This window comes from Pogona vitticeps, chromosome 2 (assembly GCF_051106095.1).
Source record: "Pogona vitticeps strain Pit_001003342236 chromosome 2, PviZW2.1, whole genome shotgun sequence".
NCBI classification, from domain to species: domain Eukaryota; kingdom Metazoa; phylum Chordata; class Lepidosauria; order Squamata; family Agamidae; genus Pogona; species Pogona vitticeps.
Window position 1 is genome coordinate 89,771,837 of NC_135784.1, and position 18,427 is coordinate 89,790,263.

The 18,427-nt window shown below is 42.6% G+C and overlaps 1 protein-coding gene across 30 annotated transcripts in view; it reads right to left on the minus strand.

Moving 5' to 3' along the window:
• The window catches only part of SGCD (sarcoglycan delta), a 631,892-nt gene that overhangs the window by 17,427 nt on the left and 596,038 nt on the right, over window positions 1-18,427 (minus strand). For all 30 annotated transcript variants that reach the window (XM_078385606.1, XM_078385607.1, XM_072990018.2 and 27 more), the window contains one exon: window positions 4,326-4,449. In XM_078385606.1, the coding sequence (XP_078241732.1) occupies window positions 4,326-4,449 (124 nt within the window). The remainder of the gene's footprint in view (window positions 1-4,325; window positions 4,450-18,427) is intronic.

Below are 18,427 nucleotides of genomic sequence, written 5' to 3' on the forward strand. Positions count from 1 at the left end.
ACCTGTGAACTTTCAAGGCTGGAGGGGAGTTTGGCGGCTAGCGATTTCATCGACTCTGCCAGCAGCCGTGCTCGTGGGAAATGACCTGGCTGAACATGTGAAACGGGGGCTAGTGATTACACGTTCACAAGCCACCACGGGGACAGTTCAGGGGGGTATTGATGAGCCAGAGACGGAAGCAGAGGGGAGTTCAGAAGCTGTGGTGGAAACCTTAACCACAGACAGCCGATTTGGCCAAGAGCAAAAGGCAGACACCACTCTCCAAAAGTGTTTTGAACAGGTGACTGACGCCCAGCTAACACCTGAAACCCCAGTGAGATTTCTAGAGAAAAAGGGGATTTTATATAGAGAGACCCTGAGGAATATCTCAAAAGGGGGAGATGGGATCCGAAGTCAGCTAGTGGTACCTGAAAAGTATCGCCCCATGATCTTACAAAGGGGGCACTCTGACATGTTTGCTGCACACTTAGGGGTGAACAAAACACAGCAGAGAATCACACAGAATTTTTACTGGCCTGAAATAGGGAAGCAGATCAAAGAGTTCTGTAAATGTGTGTCAAAGGCAGGGGAATAACCGCGACAGGACCAAAGCAAAGTTGTGCCCTTTGCCTGTGATTGACACTCCGTTCAAATGCATAGGGGTGGATATTGTGGGACCTTTGCCCAAGGCCACAAAGAGGGGGAACAGGTTCATTCTCACCATTGTGGACCATGCCACGAGGTACCCTGAAGCCATACCCTTGACTAACATTGAAACTAACACAGTGGCAGATGCCTTGGTGGGGTATATGTCCAGGATGGGATTCGCCTCAGAAATAGTCACAGATTTGGGCGCATCGTTTACATCGAAGCTCATGAAACGGTTATGGCAAATCTGTGGAATTAAGCACAAGGAAACCACTGCCTATCACCCTGAAAGTAATGGGTTAACTGAGAAGTTCAATGGGACTCTAATGCGCATGATTAGGGCTTACTTGGCAGAGAATCCAAACAATTGGGACCAGAAGCTGCAATCCCTTTTGTTTGCTTATCGATCAGTGCCACAAGCCAGTACCGGGTTCAGTCCGTTTGAACTTTTATTTGGGAGAAGGGTGAAAGGGCCCCTTGATTTGATCAAACAAAATTGGGAGCAGATCACCCAGGATGACCCACAAGACGTTGTGACATATATAGACACTTTAAGGAATGACTTAAAGAGAAACCTAGAGCTAGCAGCAGAGACCCTGCAAGCTCAAAAGGTCAGAAAGAAAACTTGGGATGACCAGGAAAGCAGGGAGAGGCACTTTGACCCAGGGGAGGAAGTGCTTTGGCCTAGGCCCTGCAAAGAGAACAAACTGCAGCTGGGTAGCCCAGAAATAAAATACTTGGGTCATATAGTAGGGGGAGGAGTGATAAAACCCCTCGAGGCCAAGATAGAAGCAGTTTGTGATTGGCCCAGACCCAACACCAAGAAAAAAGTCAAATCATTTCTTGGGTTGGTGGGCTACTACAGAAAGTTCATCCCGAGGTTTAGCGAGATTGCGGCTCCGCTGACCGATCTGACGCGGAAGAAGACTGATGATCGCATCCCGTGGACTAGCGACTGTGAGGAGGCGTTCCAGAGGTTGAAGCAGGCGCTCATCAACTATCCAGTGCTGCGTGCTCCAGACTTCGACCGGGAGTTCATCATCTACACCGATGCGTCTAACAGCGGGGTAGGAGCAGTTCTTTGCCAGGAGGATGAGAATGGTGACCAGCATCCAGTGTCCTACCTGAGTAGGAAACTCCAGAAAGGTGAGAGACATTTGGCAACCGTGGAAAAGGAGTGTCTGGCCATAGTCTACGCGATCCAGAAGGCCAAGCCTTACATCTGGGGAAGACATTTTATTCTGTGCACTGACCATTCACCACTGCAATGGTTAAAGACAATGAAAACCCACAATAGCAAACTTATGAGGTGGGCTTTAAATCTGCAAGACTATGACTTTGAAGTGAAGGTGGTCAGAGGGTCAGTGAACTGTGTTGCTGACGCCTTGTCAAGAAGACCTGAAGAATGAAGACGGCGAAAGAAACATGGACTATGTATATATTTTGATGACAAAAAGTCAAATGTGTCTGTTTATTAAACATGTTGGTTTGTATGAATAAAGGTAACTTGATGTATTGTTAATGGTAAATGTTTAAATGCCTAATAGGGTGTAAGTATAAGTAAGCATGGTATTGTATGTTATTATATGACTGTTTTTGTTTGTTTTGGGACCAGGTTGTTTTTTGGTGAAAAGCACCTTAGCTTTCCCCCTACAAAACAACTTATAAAGAGGGGAGGTGTTACATACAGCACTGATGTTACCTGTCTGTCATGGGTTTGGAGGGAAAGTTCCATCCTATGGGGAGTGGAAGGCGGGACATCAGGAGGAGGGGCTGTACTGTATATATATGTGGAGCTTGTGAGGAGAAGCTGGGAGAAGAGCTGAGAGAAGAAGCTTGAGTGGGAGTCTGTGTGTCAGACAGGGTACTACTGTGTGTCAGAGTACCAACCTGATAGGTTCAGGTGTCTGGATGGTTAGCCAGAACTGATAGGTTCAGGGTCTGTGCTTCAAGTTAAGTGTTCTGTGTGAACCAAACTGTGTGTATGTATGATTGAGACTAAGCCACGTTACTGTATCTTATTCATTTGATCATTTTATTTTCCCTGTGTGTGATTTAAATAAACCTTGTTCTTTTATTTGTTAAAAATCCATCCCTGGTCTGTGTGACTTCTTATAGGGAATGGTTGGTGGCAGCTTAGTGAAACTGTGGCATATCCCAGTAGGTCTGGGTTTGTCACAAAGGGAATGGGAAGGCGAGTCTTTCTCAGACAGTGGCTGGGTTCCATGTTCATCACAGATTGTGTTGAAGGGAGGGAGGAAGGGAAGGAGGGAGAAATACCCAGTTGACCTAAAGACTAAAGAGACTGTGCTATTGGTTTGAACTGGCACAAAAGGACAAGCAGGGATGAACTTTAGAAAGTCCTCTGCTACTTTCAAGGCATTTGAATCTCTTGGTAGCTGGTATCACTAGGGGAAAATAGGCATGCAGTGCTTGGAGTGGGTGAATCGTTCCAGAGCTACAGGTGCTGTTGGTTCAATGGGTGGAAGGGAGTAACAATGACCATATTTAGCAAAAACTGCTTAGAACAATGAACGTGTTTCTTCGAGTCCCCACAAGGGCAGCAGTGAGCAATGCACCGTCCTGTACTGCTGTTACACTGCAGCTCCCATCCTTCTTTACCGCTGGCTATGGTTCTAGCACCGATGGGAGGTGCAACCCAGCAATATCTAGCAATACCAGGCATTGTCCAACCCTGCTCAAGATGTTTTTGGCTTGCATCTCCCGTCCTTCACCACTGGCTCGGTTGTCCAACAGTGTCTGAAAAGTCTCATGTTCCCCATCGTAGCTTAGAATGAACTTTTCCATAACTTGGCTCTGCCACCAGCTTCACAGGTTGTCACAGAGAACTAACTTTCTACTTAATTATAAAATGAGAATGGATCCCTCTCCTCCCCCCGCCCAGAGTGGTCTATCGACTAGATAGGCAGGATATAAATAAAATAAATAATAATAATAAAAATCAGTTTCGTATGGAAGCTAAATTTGAAAAAAGGTCCAGATCAAGTTATTCTTCAACTCTTTATGAAATATTTAGTTGATTTATTAAAGAAAACAAGGCCCTTAATGTGTAATGGCCGCAGAGGTTTTACTACAGAGACAAGGCTGGGTCTATCATCTCAGACGCTTAACGATCTTCAACAGCCTGAAGAGTTTGTTTGGCCATGTTCCTTCTCTCCAGATAGAGAAGTGAAGCTTGGCTTTACGGATCAATACAGGTGAGTTAAGCTCTCTCCTCCTTGCAAAAATGGATGATATAAGATTTAATTAGGCTAGTCAAGTAAATCTCAGTTTAAAGTGACAAGAGAAAAGAGAATTTAGTGGTACTGCACACTTTTACAGCTGCATAAATCTGTTTCCTGCAACCAGTGCTATTATCCCAGCATTTTAAAACTAATGAATCATCGTGCAGCTCTGTACAAAAGAGGTGCCGTTTGCATACAGTGGGGTCTGGCATCCTTAAAGGCAGCTCTAACATACTGTCTAAACCTTCCACACTGGGTTTTAACTGCAGTACTAAATGGACTTATTTCATGAATATCATCACCCTGTCTTTTTCTCTTTTTTAAAACTCTTTAGAGTTTCCAAAAACAGCCGGTGCCAAGCAACAACAATCGAACACTATAAGGCCTTGGAGGAAGCGCCCAGACCTCAGCTTTTTGATTTGAGCTTTGAGACTAACTTAACCTTCTACTTGCCTCTCCATCTTTGGATTCCAGCTTGAGCTCTGTTCGACAGGTGGCTTCTAAGTTGCCGGCCTCGGCATTGATTTCGACTCCCTTGGGGGCCTCCATCACCAAAGAGCGTGTGGGTGATTCAAGTCTGTAACATAAAGAGGAGATTAGGACACTTGCTGATCTGAGTGTGAATATATACAGCATGTGGGGACTTTTTTTTTTTTGGTAGTTTAGGATTTACTGCTGTACCTTGATTTTAATATACTCCAATAGGGCCTGAGGTTAAGCCCATTGAAGTACCTGGCAAACCTGTCATTTAAAAATGGTGGCATTTCACACCAATCCTGATGATTTCATAACCCTAAAAAATCCCAGTGTAAGTCACAGCCTTTCGTTTCCACAGCATTCCTCTCCAGATGTTCTGTAATGACAATACATTGTACTCCTCTATGCACGTGTTTCTCTGGCTGTTGCCAGAGCCATTCAGAAGCTTCTTTACAATGTATTCTTTCCTCTCTAATCTAAACAATATCTTCAGTAGAAACTGAAAAAGATGGATGTACAGGTAGATAAAGCAGCCCTGTGATGGATGCATGGGGTAAAAGAAATACAATAAATGGGAGTTACTAGCGTTCCTCAAGATACCAGGGAGATGTACAAAGTATGTCAGAAAGTGAGAAATAAATCCCAAGTTACTTTTCAATTTCCCTTGCCAAAACAAAACTAAGCAAAGCAAAGCAAAACAAAGCAATCATTAGCTTACCTACTCTGTCATGGTTCACATTACACGTGGGTACAGAGAAACAAATTCCAGATTGCCTACACAACTAAGACATTATGAAATATTTCAGCTAAAAAAGTTTTTGGAAAAAAACACACACACACACAGACACACACAGAGAGACATTCAGAATGATAGAAAAAAGTTGTATCTCTAATTGTATCCTAAAACTATACTATAAATTAATGGGGGCAGCTATCAGTCAATCCAAAGAAACTGAGCAATTTGCATGAAATGATTTGTTCAAGGTAATAAACAAGGACAAACACAGCGGCCACTTGCATCCAATTAATCATATCCTACTGTGGTGTGAGTATGTGTGTGCTTTTTCTTAACAAAGAATTAATGTTTCTTTTGTCTTTTTCGAAGTCTTTGGAAGAATGTTCAGATTTTCACGGGCTTCACCAAGGAGCTATACCACTGGCGTTACAAAAAAAGAGGTTTCTTGTGAACTACAAATCAGCTATCTTAATCAAGATAACACTTTATGCATCTGATGAAATGGACTCCAGCCCATGGCAACCTATGCCTTAATACATTTGTTAAGATGCCACAATACTCCCTTGACGCATTGGCTAGTCTTGTGTCTCTTCTACCCACAGACAAAAATAAATCATATGAATGTAAAACTGCACTTGATCAAAGGAGACCAGGAAAGTCAGTTTGAGGTAGCAACAATCAACCCCTAGTTTCCACTCAAATAGTCTCCCACCCCAAAAAGAGAAGAGGGCAAAAAACAAACCAACAAAACAACAACAGAACACTGTACAAAATACAGCTAGCAAAAGTACTAAACTTAATGTCATGTCTGCATGTACCCGTTTTCCATATAAAAGTGACCTCAGAGTGGCTAGCAACATATGGCCAATACACAAGTTACAATATAAAATATACACAAGAAAGCTGTTGCAGAGAAGCAAGCTGAGCCCTGCAGGCAAGGTTTATGCTCTAGTAGACCTCTACCTGTGTGGAAACAAGCTGTGTTCTGTAAACGTAGTGGGAAACTGTCTAAATTGGTAAAAATTGGAAGCACCTCTGGCCACTTTGTTTTGGTCATACCAGCTCTTGCCCTCTTCAAACTCCTATGCCATTTGTCCCAGCTGTTACAAGGCTACAGTACTTTTGTTTTATTTATTTATTTATTTATTTATTTATTTATTTATTTATTTATTTATTTATTTATTTATTTATTTGTTTGTTTGTTTGTTTGTTTATTTGTTTGTACATACCCTGCCTATCTAATCATTTCGACCACTCTAATTTATCAAATTAGTCCCATGGTAAGGGGAAGGTTACCTCTATTTTGGATTAACATGGGATTTAGGCCACAGTCTTTATTCTATACCTTCTCTTCCCTACTTCCCTAAAGACTCTGTTTCTTATTTTCTTAAAATAAACCAGAAAAGAAAAGAGGAATTGCAGTGATACTGTTGGTGTGGACTCAGCTAGGATTTTTGCACCTTCATTTGGTTCATGCGCCTTAGCTTATCAAACGAAGATTAGTAACATGGAGCAGATAAATTGTTTGCCCGCTTGCTTTATATGCTCTTGACCATTCTTAAGTACGGTGCTTTCAGATGCACCTCTAGGACACTCCAACCTTAAATCAAAACAGCTAGTGGGAAACGTGTACCTCCCAATGAGACAGCCTTTCATTGTCACTAAAGCTCTATAGAAGCATGCATCAACAAAAGAGCAAAACTTTATTTCCCCCAGATGGTTTGAAAACTGCCAGAGTAATTTATTGGAGGTCAGTGTATCAGTTTGTTCTGTAGTTTCAGAGGAATTCATTCTCCTGGAGTAGACATTATTTATCCAGATTTCTCGTTTTCATTTCCTGCCTCATTAATCACTCCAAAAACGAGAACTGCAGCTGATATCATATTTTCTATATGGTGCAGACAAGGTTCCTTTTACTTTCTGAGTACAGCTGAAATGAATATTCACAAATATTCAACAAATGCAAGTTTTTAGTTTTCTGAAAGAGTTTGAGAATTTGAAACACAAATCTTCACTCTGCTCAATTCACATAGCTCAATTGCATGATAAACATCCAACAGGGTCATTAAAGTTTTTAATTTATTTTCTTGAGAACCCTGGTTTCTTTGCAAGCTTAAAGGTGTTCTAGTTAGGAAAAGGCTCAATAGATCGCTGTAAATTTTTCTTGACAAAGGGCAAGCATAGGAGATGCCCAATGTTTTAGAAACAATGGGTAATTGTGAGGCCCTAGTCAGCTTGAGAAAGAGGACACCTCCTAAGACATTTAGGGGTGAAGTGCCCTCAGGTCAATGCTCAGCCACGACTTGGGGAGGGCCATTCAAGCACAAATTATTACTCTGTGACACACTTTGGGCCTGTCCACGGTGGCATATAGATATAATGGCTGGGGGGGGGGAAGCTGTGGTCTGCAAGTGTTTCTATTTAGAATGATCCATCCTTCCCTTTTAAGAGCGGTCAGGCACTTTTCTGGCTCTGTAATAGGGCATGCAGTCTTTTTGGTATGCTCATTGTTTAGCCAGGAGATAGCAGCCTCCAGCAGCTACAGATTCCAAGGGACAGTTTGAGAAAGTGTGGCGAGAACAAAGGAAGGGAAGTGGGGATGAGGGAGGGAAAAACCGGAACCGCACCAACAGAGGAAGAGAGGAGTGTTGTAGAAATATTATTTCACTTTCCCTGGCCTTTCTCAGACAGTCAGAGAAAGTGCTTAATTGATAGCTGATTGGGCTACACATTGTTTGCTGTTCAGATGGGAGGGGCAAACCAAATGACACATCACTCTTCCCTTCAACATCAACAGACCCTTTATAGCCTGGTCTCCTCTCTCTCTCTCTCTCTCTCTCTCTCTCTCTCTCTCACTCTCTCTCTCACACACACACACACCCCAAACAGTCAGTCTGGACTATCTTGGCAAACTGTGCTGAACAAGGTGTACTGAAGAGAAACAGGGTCAATATCTTATGAGTAGATATTGTAACTAGAGAGTTACCTCAAATCTTTGCTCTGGGCCTGCAAACATTTAAGATAATAGAGGTGGAATATAGAAGGGAAAGCAGGAAGGAGAAATCAGCAGAATTCTAGAAGGCAGAATTTAATCTACAAAATGCAAAGACTTCCTTGAATGGGGAACTGATCAACAGTGGGTAGGGGAATAAAAAATACAATCCCTCCGCTTTCAGGCATCTAAAGGGCTTATATGGAAATCTACAGGTATGGATAGTTTCATCTACTTGGGGTATTTTCTTTGTTTTGGTGTTTTCTGATATAAGTAGGAATGTGTGTGTGTGTGTGTGTGTGTGTGTGTGTGTGTGTGTGTGTGTGTGTGAGAGAGAGAGAGAGAGAGAGAGAGAAATCTTACAGTTGGCGAGATTTTAATTGGTTCAGTCCATCTTGACATGGCAAGGTAGCCTGTTTAACATTCTCCATGTCCTCGGAGAGATCTCATTTCTAGTGTGAAATCGTGACACACAACACCCCCTCCCTGTTTTGTTTTTTTCTTTCCTGTACAGAACTAGCATATTTTACCTTTGCATTGCTAAGAATGTGCTGGCACTTATAAACACACAGCAAGCACAGATGTATAAGTTGAACAAAAAGTTAGATGCCACCCACTCAACACAGCTATTTATAAATGATCCATTCTGGTGAATGTAGAGAATACTCACTAAATTCTTCTTTCTTGTTGATTCAGGCTGACTCCCTGATATAAATCTGCCTTGGTGAGGAATTTTAAATCCCCAAAAGGAAAAACAAGGAGCATTTTTTCTCAACATATCCATAATTTTGTAAACTGTTTCCATGCAACCTAGACTGGTTGTTTAAAATTTCTTTGGTTTATAATAGTTAAAAATCCAAGCAACAAACCAGCAGCAATCATCACTCAGCAGAGTTGTGCTATTTGCATTAAATCTACACAATTTTGCTTAATTGGTGCTCCTCCTTCTCCAAAGGTGTTGTTCTCTCCTTTTGAAAGTGTCACAATATATCTTTCCCTTCTGCAAAGCAAGGAGAATAATTTATCAGTTCCTTGTCCTTGCAGATGAGGACAACAGGTGTGAAGCTGCATCCCTAGTCAACCCTGAAAATGGCAACCCTGATAGCATTTTAAAATTTGTGCACACAGAGAAAAGTGTAAAAATCCGTCAAAAATCATGCTAAATTTCTCCAAGACTGCCAGATTATCAGGCCATCTTGCAGTGACAAAAAATTGCTCATGCTGCTTCATTTACCATCAAGGGACTCCTGATAGCAAAACTGATATCTCCTTCCTTCCTTCCTTCCTTCCTTCCTTCCGCCCGCCCGCCCGCCCAACTAGTAGCGAAGCAGGTCTCTCACAAATTGTTGTGATTCTGAGATAATTCTCATGGAAACCATGTTTTATTTTATTTATTCTATTTGTACCCCGCCTATCTGGTCAATACAACCACTCTAGGCGGCGTCCAAACAGGTAAAAATACAATAACATATACATATAACAAAAAAATAAAAATATATGGAAATAGACATTAAACATTAAACAATGAACAATAATATCTTCTATGCAAGATCTTCTATGCAAGATCTAGCAAGCCATCTCTGTAGCTCCTTCTTGTTTTCAGTAAAAGATTACCGTATTTTTTGCTCCATAAGACGCACTTTTTCCCTCCCAAAAAGAGGGAGGGAAAGTGCCTGAATCTTATGGAAGGGATACTGCAAAACAGCGCTCCCCGGTTCCCAGTGGGGGATGGTGGGGGGAGACTCGGAAGGGTCCGAGAGTGCCTTCCAGGACCCTTTGGAGGCTCCTCCCACCCCTGCGGGGCCAGCGGGGGTGAAATCGCCAGGTTCCAGAACCCTTCTGAGGCGGGGTGGCGGTGGAATATAGTTGGTTGCCGAGCGCACGGGGCATTTAACAGGAAGCCCAGTTTCCGTTTTTAAAGCAACCAGAGCTTGCAGGCAGGGCGATTGAGAAGGCAGCGTAAACCTCCACGCCGCTCCTTCCCAGGCAGAGAATGAGCCACCTTCTCTTCCTGCCCAAGTTTCATTCCATAGTTGTCGCCGCCGCCTTCCCGGGGGACCCCTGCCTTCTGCAGTATTCGGGAGGGAGCGCCCAGGTTGGCCTCATTTGCAGCCTTTTGAAAGGTTTGTGGGGAAAAATAAAATAAAACCCAAACTCTTTGGGATGTGCATCTCCCCAGTTGAGGACTAGCTGCCCTTCATATCCTGCCTAGTCCCAATACAACATAGGGCAATTCTCCGCCCCCACCCTCCGCTGCCCGGAGCCAATTCCCAGCAGCAGCGGCAACTGGGTAAAAGGGTGTGTGGTTTGGCCAGCCCCAGGAGTGTGTTGAAAGCTCCAGCTGCTGCCTTATGCACTTGCTCAGCGGCGGAATTAGAGTGGCTGCCCGTCCCTCTCGCCCATGCACGGTCATTTTAGACGGGATGAGGTGAGGAGTGGTGGAGGGGAGCAGAGAGAGCGAGTGTGTGCGGGCGCGCGTGAGCGAGATCAAGAGCGAGTGAGAGCGAGCAAGCAAGCGAGCGAGAGCAAGAGCGAGTGAGTGCGCGCGAGAGCGAGCGAGCAAGAGAGAGAGAGAGAGACTGACTGACTGACTGACTTCTGGGGACATCTTTTTGCCCCTCCCAGAAAACCAGTTGGAAACGGATCCACATTCAAACAGCTGGAAGAGCTAAAACGGGGAAGCACAAACCACAATGTGGCTCTTCTTTTTTAGCAGGGAAATGGTTTTAATTTGAAACTGTTTCCAGCCCCGGGTTGCTCTGATTGAACGGTTTCTTGCAGGCTTTAAAAAAACATTCAGTCTTATTAATGAGGGAAAAGACCTCAAACAAAGCCGTGTTTCTACCTGAGTGCCCTTCCCACGTGAGAGAAATATATTTTTGAATTGATTAGTATGTCTGGATCAGTGCAGTGAGGTGGTGGTGGTGGTGAGAAATGGGGGAATTATCCAGTACTTGAGCCACTTTGGTTTCAGTGTTTTTTCCCCCACCCCCACCCCCAATAAATGTCTGTGTCATCAAAGCAGGCTTTGTTGGGGTTATAAGGGTCCAAGAGTGCCTTCCAGGACCCTGTTGGACTGTGGGAATCCTTATCAAATGAACAATATAAAAGGATGTCTTCCACAGTTGCTACCATGCCAGATTGGTAAGGGCAAAAATGTTAGTCTTAAGGGGTACATACACATCTTTTTCAAGGAAAGATGCATATGGCACAGCATTGAAGGCTGATGGCACAGCATTGAAATGGGCCAGGGTAATAGCTCTCTGATGTCCAATGAGTTCTAAATTACAAAGATAATCTTCTGGGATGAAAACCTTCTTGTGATTTTGCTGTGAGTAATGTGGAACCCACACTCTGCTGAGCTGGAGGACTGTGTCCCAGATCTGTTTCCTAATAGTGCCTTTAGCTTTCAGAAATCCCAGATGTAGAAGGCCAGAGGAGGAGACCCCTGAATACTGTTAAAACACAGGACAACTCCACCATCTGCAATGATAAAGTGGGCTTCTTATTCTGTCGTGCAAATTCAACCATTAATCTTGACTGGATCTATGATCCAATTATTACAAGATGGCTGTTGATTCATCAGGATATTGCTTGGGAAGATTTTGTGTGACTTCATCCCAAGGCTTGCTTTGCCGGCTGATGGATATCAAGCTTTGTTGTTTAGTCATTTAGTCGTGCCCGACTCTTCGTGACCCCATGGACCAGAGCACGCCAGGCTCTTCTATATTCCACCGCCTCCCGGAGTTGTGTCAAATTCATTCTGGTGGCTCACATCTGATCTGTTGATCATAATAAAGTATTCACCCATTCTGGTGGCTTTGATGACATTGCCCAGCCATCTCATCCTCTGTCGCCCCTTCTCCTCTTGCCTTCACATTTTCCTAACATCAAGGTCTTTTCCAAGGAGTCTTCTCTTCCCATGAGATGGCCAAAGTATTGGAGCCTCAGCTTCAGGATATGTCCTTTCAGTGAGCACTCAGGGTTGATTTCCTTTAGAATGGATAGGTTTATTCTCCTTGCAGTCCAGGGGACTCTCAAGAGCCTCCTCCAGCACCACAGTTCAAAAGCATCAATTCTTCGGTGGTCAGCTTTCTTTATGGTCCAGCTCTCACTTCCGTACATCACTACAGGGAAAACCATAGCTTTGACTATGTGGACTTTTGTTGGCAAGGTGTTGGCTTTTTAGGATGCTGTCAAGGTTAGTCATCGCTTTCCTCCTAAGAAGCAGGCGTCTTTTAATTTTGTGGCTGCTGTCTCCATCTGCAGTGATCATGGAGCCCAAGAAAGTAAAATCTGTCACTGCCTCCATATCTTCCCCTTCTATTTGCTAGGAGGTGATAGGACCAGTGGCCATGATCTTAGTTTTTTTGATATTGAGCTTCAGACCATTTTTTTCACTCTCCTCTATCACCATCATTACAAGGTTCCTTAATTCAGTTCTAGAAGGTGTTGTAAGTCTTCATAAAATTGGTCAGTTTCAGTCTCCTCAGCATTGGTGGTTGGTGCATAAACTCAGATTACTGTGATGTTGAAAGGTCTGCCTTGGATTCGTATTGACATCATTCTATCATTTTTGAGATTATATCCCATTACAGCTTTTCCCACTCTTTTGTTGACTATGATGGCTACTCCATTCCTTCTGCGGGATTCTTGCCCACAATAGTAGATATGATAATCATCTGAATTGAATTCACCCATTCCTGTCCATTTTAGTTCACTGACGCCCAGGATGTCAATGTTTATTCTTGCCATCTCCTGTTTGACCACATCCAGCTTCCCAAGGTTCATAGATCTTACATTCCAGGTTCCTATGCAGTATTTTTCTTTGTAGCATCAGATTTTCCTTTCACTTCCAGGCACGTCCAAAGCTGAGCATCCTTTTAGCTTTGGCCCAACCACTTCATTAGCTCTGGAGCTACTTGTACTTGTCCTCCGTTCTTCCTCAGTAGCATGTTGGACGCCTTTCGACCTGAGGGTCCCATCTTCCAGCGTCATATCTTTTAGCCTTTTGTTTCTGTTCATGGGGTATTCTTGGCAAAAATAATGGAGTGGCATTGCCAGTTCCTACTCCAGGTGAATTGCGTTTAGTCACTCTCGGACCCTTCTGAGGCTCCCCCACCCACACCCTGCGGGCCCAGTCAGCCAAAATTGCAAAAATATTTTTCCCTGTTTTCCTCCCCTAAAAATGAGGTGCGTCTTATGGAGAGGTGCGTCTTATGGCGCGAAAAATACGGTACTTCTTACCGTGGTGACGCTGACAACTGTTTATATGTGTTAAGGACTGGGTCTCACGTCAGGTACCAGGGAAGTGGGAATTCTGGGTTCCCAGCTGAGTTCAATAGCCAGGAAAAATCCAATATACCCTCCCTCTAGGGAAGGGTATATAGACTATTTGAGAGAAAGGAAAGGAGGAAGGCCTCAGACACTTCTCTCTCAGTTCTCAAGACAGCAAACAGTCTTATTTTGGGTGCAGTCACTTTCCAAGATGGAAGTGCATTTTCTTAAATACCAGAGAGAGGTTGAACCCTATTCCCTAAAGTCCACAAGAGAGGCTGGATCATTTGCATGAGCCCAAACTATCAAAGATAGAAGAACAGAGGGGCAGGAACTGTATCCTATCCAAGCTAGCCAGTAACTGCATAAAAACCATTTCATTTGGAGTCCTAGTAACAAGGGTAGAATGAAGTGGTCTTTTGTTTTAAAAAAAAAAGAAAATGAAAAAAAAATTCACCAAGGCCGATCCTATTGCATGTATGAAATCATTGATATAGAACAGTTTAATAGCTGGAACAGGTGGCTCTTGACTCCTCTCGTGTAGCATATGTGTGGCTGCCTTTTAAGACTATGTAGGCTCACAGGCTGATCTTAACAAATGCAAAAGGGAATATTGGCTAGAGCCAGTGGACTAGCCTACTCATTTTAAAACTTCTGCCTAACTTTCTGTATGTTTCTGTGTAGAATTCAAAGCAGTTTTAAATCTTCAAAGTGCTGCACTGCACAGGATCCAAGACTGTTTTTCTCCCTATAAAACTGCTGAGAGGATCAGCCCGCTCATTAGGAGGAGTGATGTGACTGCCACAGACAGCTGCTTTGAGATACCATGAACAGACAGCAAACAGTTGTTTATTTACTGTGTTCTCGCTGCATTTACTTTTTCCAGGGATAGGGAGAGATGCTTGCAGGGCTTTGATCCTGGGGTTTCAAAATAATTTGCCAACCTTGTTTGGCCTGGGCTGTGGAGAACACTGTTTGGCAGTTCAGCAGAGCTAGCAAAATCTCTTAGGGCAGCCATTATATTCCGATCCGCTTCAGAGGTCCAGAGGTCTGAGTAACCCACTGCCCCCAACCCTCAGAAATCAGATGGACGGCACAGCACTTGGGAAAAGAGACTTCGGAGAAGTGGTGGTTTTGCAATGTTCTCTGCAAGCGCTTGAATAAATCCTAGACACCCGGATAAGGCTGCTTATTGTTTGGCCTATTGGAGATCCGCTATTCTAAGGTACATACATATAGAGCCGACATGTTGATTTTGTTTTATTTATATGTTTTCATCATTCACTTTTACTTTTAATTTGGATGTACTTTGTAAGTCACTCTACAGTAAATATAAAATATGGTGTAACATTTTTTTTAAAAAAAGTATTGGAGTATACTGTGCAAAAGAGATCAACAATCTTCCTGACAGTTTTTATGATCTGAATAATAAAACCAGAGTAGACAATGTATTGGTGTTTATGTTGTTTTCTGCTTCCCACTTAGTGTTGTCCTATTTAGCATATGGCACTATTTGGGTTCACTGCATCAACAGAGAAGGATTATTTCATTCTAAACTGCTTGTCAGCTTATGGTGACATGCCTACAGGGGTTTATTTACTTGTTTTGCAGACCCAGTGCATCGAACCTGCACTGCGCATCACTGCAAGGGTGAGCTATTATTTCTTATAGGCCTAATTATTTCTTATTGGAGCATTTTCATCCACCATAACGCTTCATGTCGGGCACAGAATTAAGCACCATCATCACCCATGTTTCACCTTAATTGGTAAATAACCATCTCAAACTGTCCTACAGTCGAATCAATTTTCAAGAAACTAACACAACACTATATTAGGAAAATGTTCTTTACTTTGTTAAAATCAATGGGTTTCATATTTAAAATGAGACATTTCTTCTGATTTTGATATTTATGTGTCATTTTCCAAAGAACTAATATTCTTCCCAGCTGAATTCGGGACATCATGCAGTCCTTTTACCCACTGACCAAAAGCTAATTAACTAACATGCCTTTGGTTTGAAGAAATTACAGCCATAAATGTAATTCCTTCTTGTATTTGGGCCTCACTGTTTGATTAAAATAGTGCAATAAGTTCCTCCAATAGAAATACATATGCATCTCATTTGACAATATTACTGATATGAAAGATACAGAGCAGGTTGGGCAGCCTCATATGGTCTGGAGGTTGCATATGCCCATCTTCACTGGACCTTCTAAAGCTATGCCCATGATCTCACCCCCTGAAAAACCTTTATATGTTTTTAAACTCTCTCTCTCTCTCTCTCTCTCTCTCTCTCTCTCTCTCTCTCTCTCTCTCACACACACACACACACACACACACACACACACACACACACACACACAAATACTACTATATATATAGTAGGTCACCCTGACCTACATTATGGCCTGTCGGTCAGGGTGAGGGAATACATGATCCTCCTGAATCTCTTCCAATCTTTAGCCAGCACAGACAATGAATAATGATGAGAGTCGTAGGCCAATGGCAGTGGAAGGTCCTTGTCCCTGTATAGCCTATGCCACCCCCAGTCACAAATGCAAGCAGTGCTGTGTGATCAGTCAAAGTCTGCATCAATTGCTTTTTTGTGACTGACAAAAAAAATTCTTCTGGTTTATGAATGTGAGATATTGTGCGTCTGTATCTATGATTCAAAACAACAAGAAATGGTCCGATATGGCTGCACAATGTCATGCCCATATTGAAGGAACATCCTTTCAAAGGTCTCCATGGGAAGTTGGTGGAGGAGTATCATTATTGAACTATTCTATCCTAATGAGATGGGATCTTTCAAACTTGGTTTAACAGAGTTTCCTCACATTTTTGTTTTTCAGAGTTCTACAATGGGCAGTCAGTTTGTACATGAAAGCCAGCTGCCAAATCTTATACAACCAGTGTGATACTATATAGCAGCCATTCTCAAGAGGGGCCATATGTCCCTCATGTGGGTTCTACAGCCTGGAACAAAAGCATTCACACATCACTTTATAAGCATTGTTATGTGACTTATACAATCTTGATTTAGCTCCTATTTCTTTCATATTATGTTTATGGTTGTGGCAAACAAAAAAGGTTGAGAATGGTTGCTGTATAGCATCATCCGATTTTTCAGTTAGAGATCATCAGCAATTCTGCAGCAAGGTAAAGAAATAATGTAAGTTATTTCTTTCGTTTAGGAGAGGAGGTAGCTCCTATAAAAAGTCACAGCAACCATAAAGCAGAAAAAATTTGGAATGTTATGACCCCTAGTTGCTTAAAAGCATCTCTTCAAAAAGAATGTGCTTGAGGGCAGAACCACCACATATGAAAATTCGACCAGATACTTTTACAGCATTTTTTTTTCTTTTTTCTTTCAGTGACTGGATACAGAATCTGATCTGGCCACCATGTGAAGTTCTCCTGAAAAATCAGTTACTTGCCTTGAGCATTTTATATTACAGCTACTCAGTATAAAATGGGCTCTATTCGCTGCTGGAAACCTGAATGCTGCCAAGTGTGCCTTGACTGGTCTCCAGATCTGGACTGGGGATCATTATGGAACAACTCAGTGGTAGATGTATGAATGGAAAATTTTAGTGTGTTGGGCATATGTACATGGTTTTACAACAACAGAACTGCACACTGCATTCAATGACATTTAGATCAAAGCACTCACTACACTTGGCACTAGTACTAAGTATTTTTGAACAACATTCCAATATATGTCCCCCACATCAACGACCAGGTCTAAAACGTTATAGCCAGGAACCTACTGTGTCAATTGGCCTCTGCAGAATGACATACCACTGTCTTAATCAAATCTTCACATCTGGTATGGCCAAAGCCATGTGAGTGGTTGCACATTCTCTGAGTGTGCATGAGTGCAATCCAAAGGTTCCACACAGGAATGTGCAACAGAAATTGTGGGCTTGCAGTGTGAACTCTGTCATCATTTTAGCACTTGTGTGATCTAGTGCAACTCCACATGCAGAGATTTATGTTTCACAAATATTGAATGGGATCTTAGTCAAGTCCCATGGATATCAGTGTCAACTGCTCCTAAGCAAACATGCTCAGATTTGTGCTATGCCCATAGGAGATACCTGGGCCTTTAAGGAAAGAGTTATTGGGTGTTGTCTGGATGCAAATAGGCCCTAGTTTGAGCAAGAGTTCCCAAGGATATATTGGATTTCGTTGAATGAGGGAGTCTAGAGTTGCCTTCCTTGTGTGCCCGGTTGGGTTGCTTTATGGGATCCATGCCTACTAGTCATCGGACATACTCCTCAGTTATTTCTGGTTGAATAATGTGCCAGTTTTGTGTATTACCTTGGTGGCTTTGCTCAAAAGGTTAAATTTGTTCAAACCAATGGATGAGTGTGACTTCAGACAAGAAGGTAATGAAACATGAGAACAAATTTTATTTAAAGAATGCTCTCTGATGTAGTGTATGCTTCTGTTCACAGAAGGGAAGGGGAATGGTTTGCACAGACCTCTCTTCACACAGCACACACCAAGAAGGTCTATTTTGGATTGTTGGAGATTCTCTAGAACACTGTAGGAGAGTTAGTTCTGTGACATCAAGTTAGAAGTGACTTATAGTGACCATAATTGGGTTTTCAAGGTATGTTTGAAATTTAAGGAGTCGTTTTACCGGCTCCACTCCCCCAGTGAATTCCATGGCCAAGTGGGGATTCAAACCCTGTTATCCGAAGTCAGAGTCTGTCACTCTATACACTACATCACACTGGGTACACATGGTAGGAGCATAGGAATGGATAAAAATGTACTTTCATGCGGGAGTAGTAGTTCCTGCTTTCAGCCCTGATCTTCAGACATTATAAATAAGAAACCTCTTAACTCTTGCCTGTGTCCCAAATACAGAAAAAAAAAGATTAAGCCTACCTAGAGCACGGTAACTTATCTTTTAGCTGAGACTGTCATAAAAGACATATTAGTCATCAAGGAGAACCATTTTTAATCACTGTTGCTCATGAGCAGCATAGTATTCTATGTTTAAAAAACAAAACCAAATTACCGGGTACTTTGTAAACATATCCTGAATATCATGGCTCAC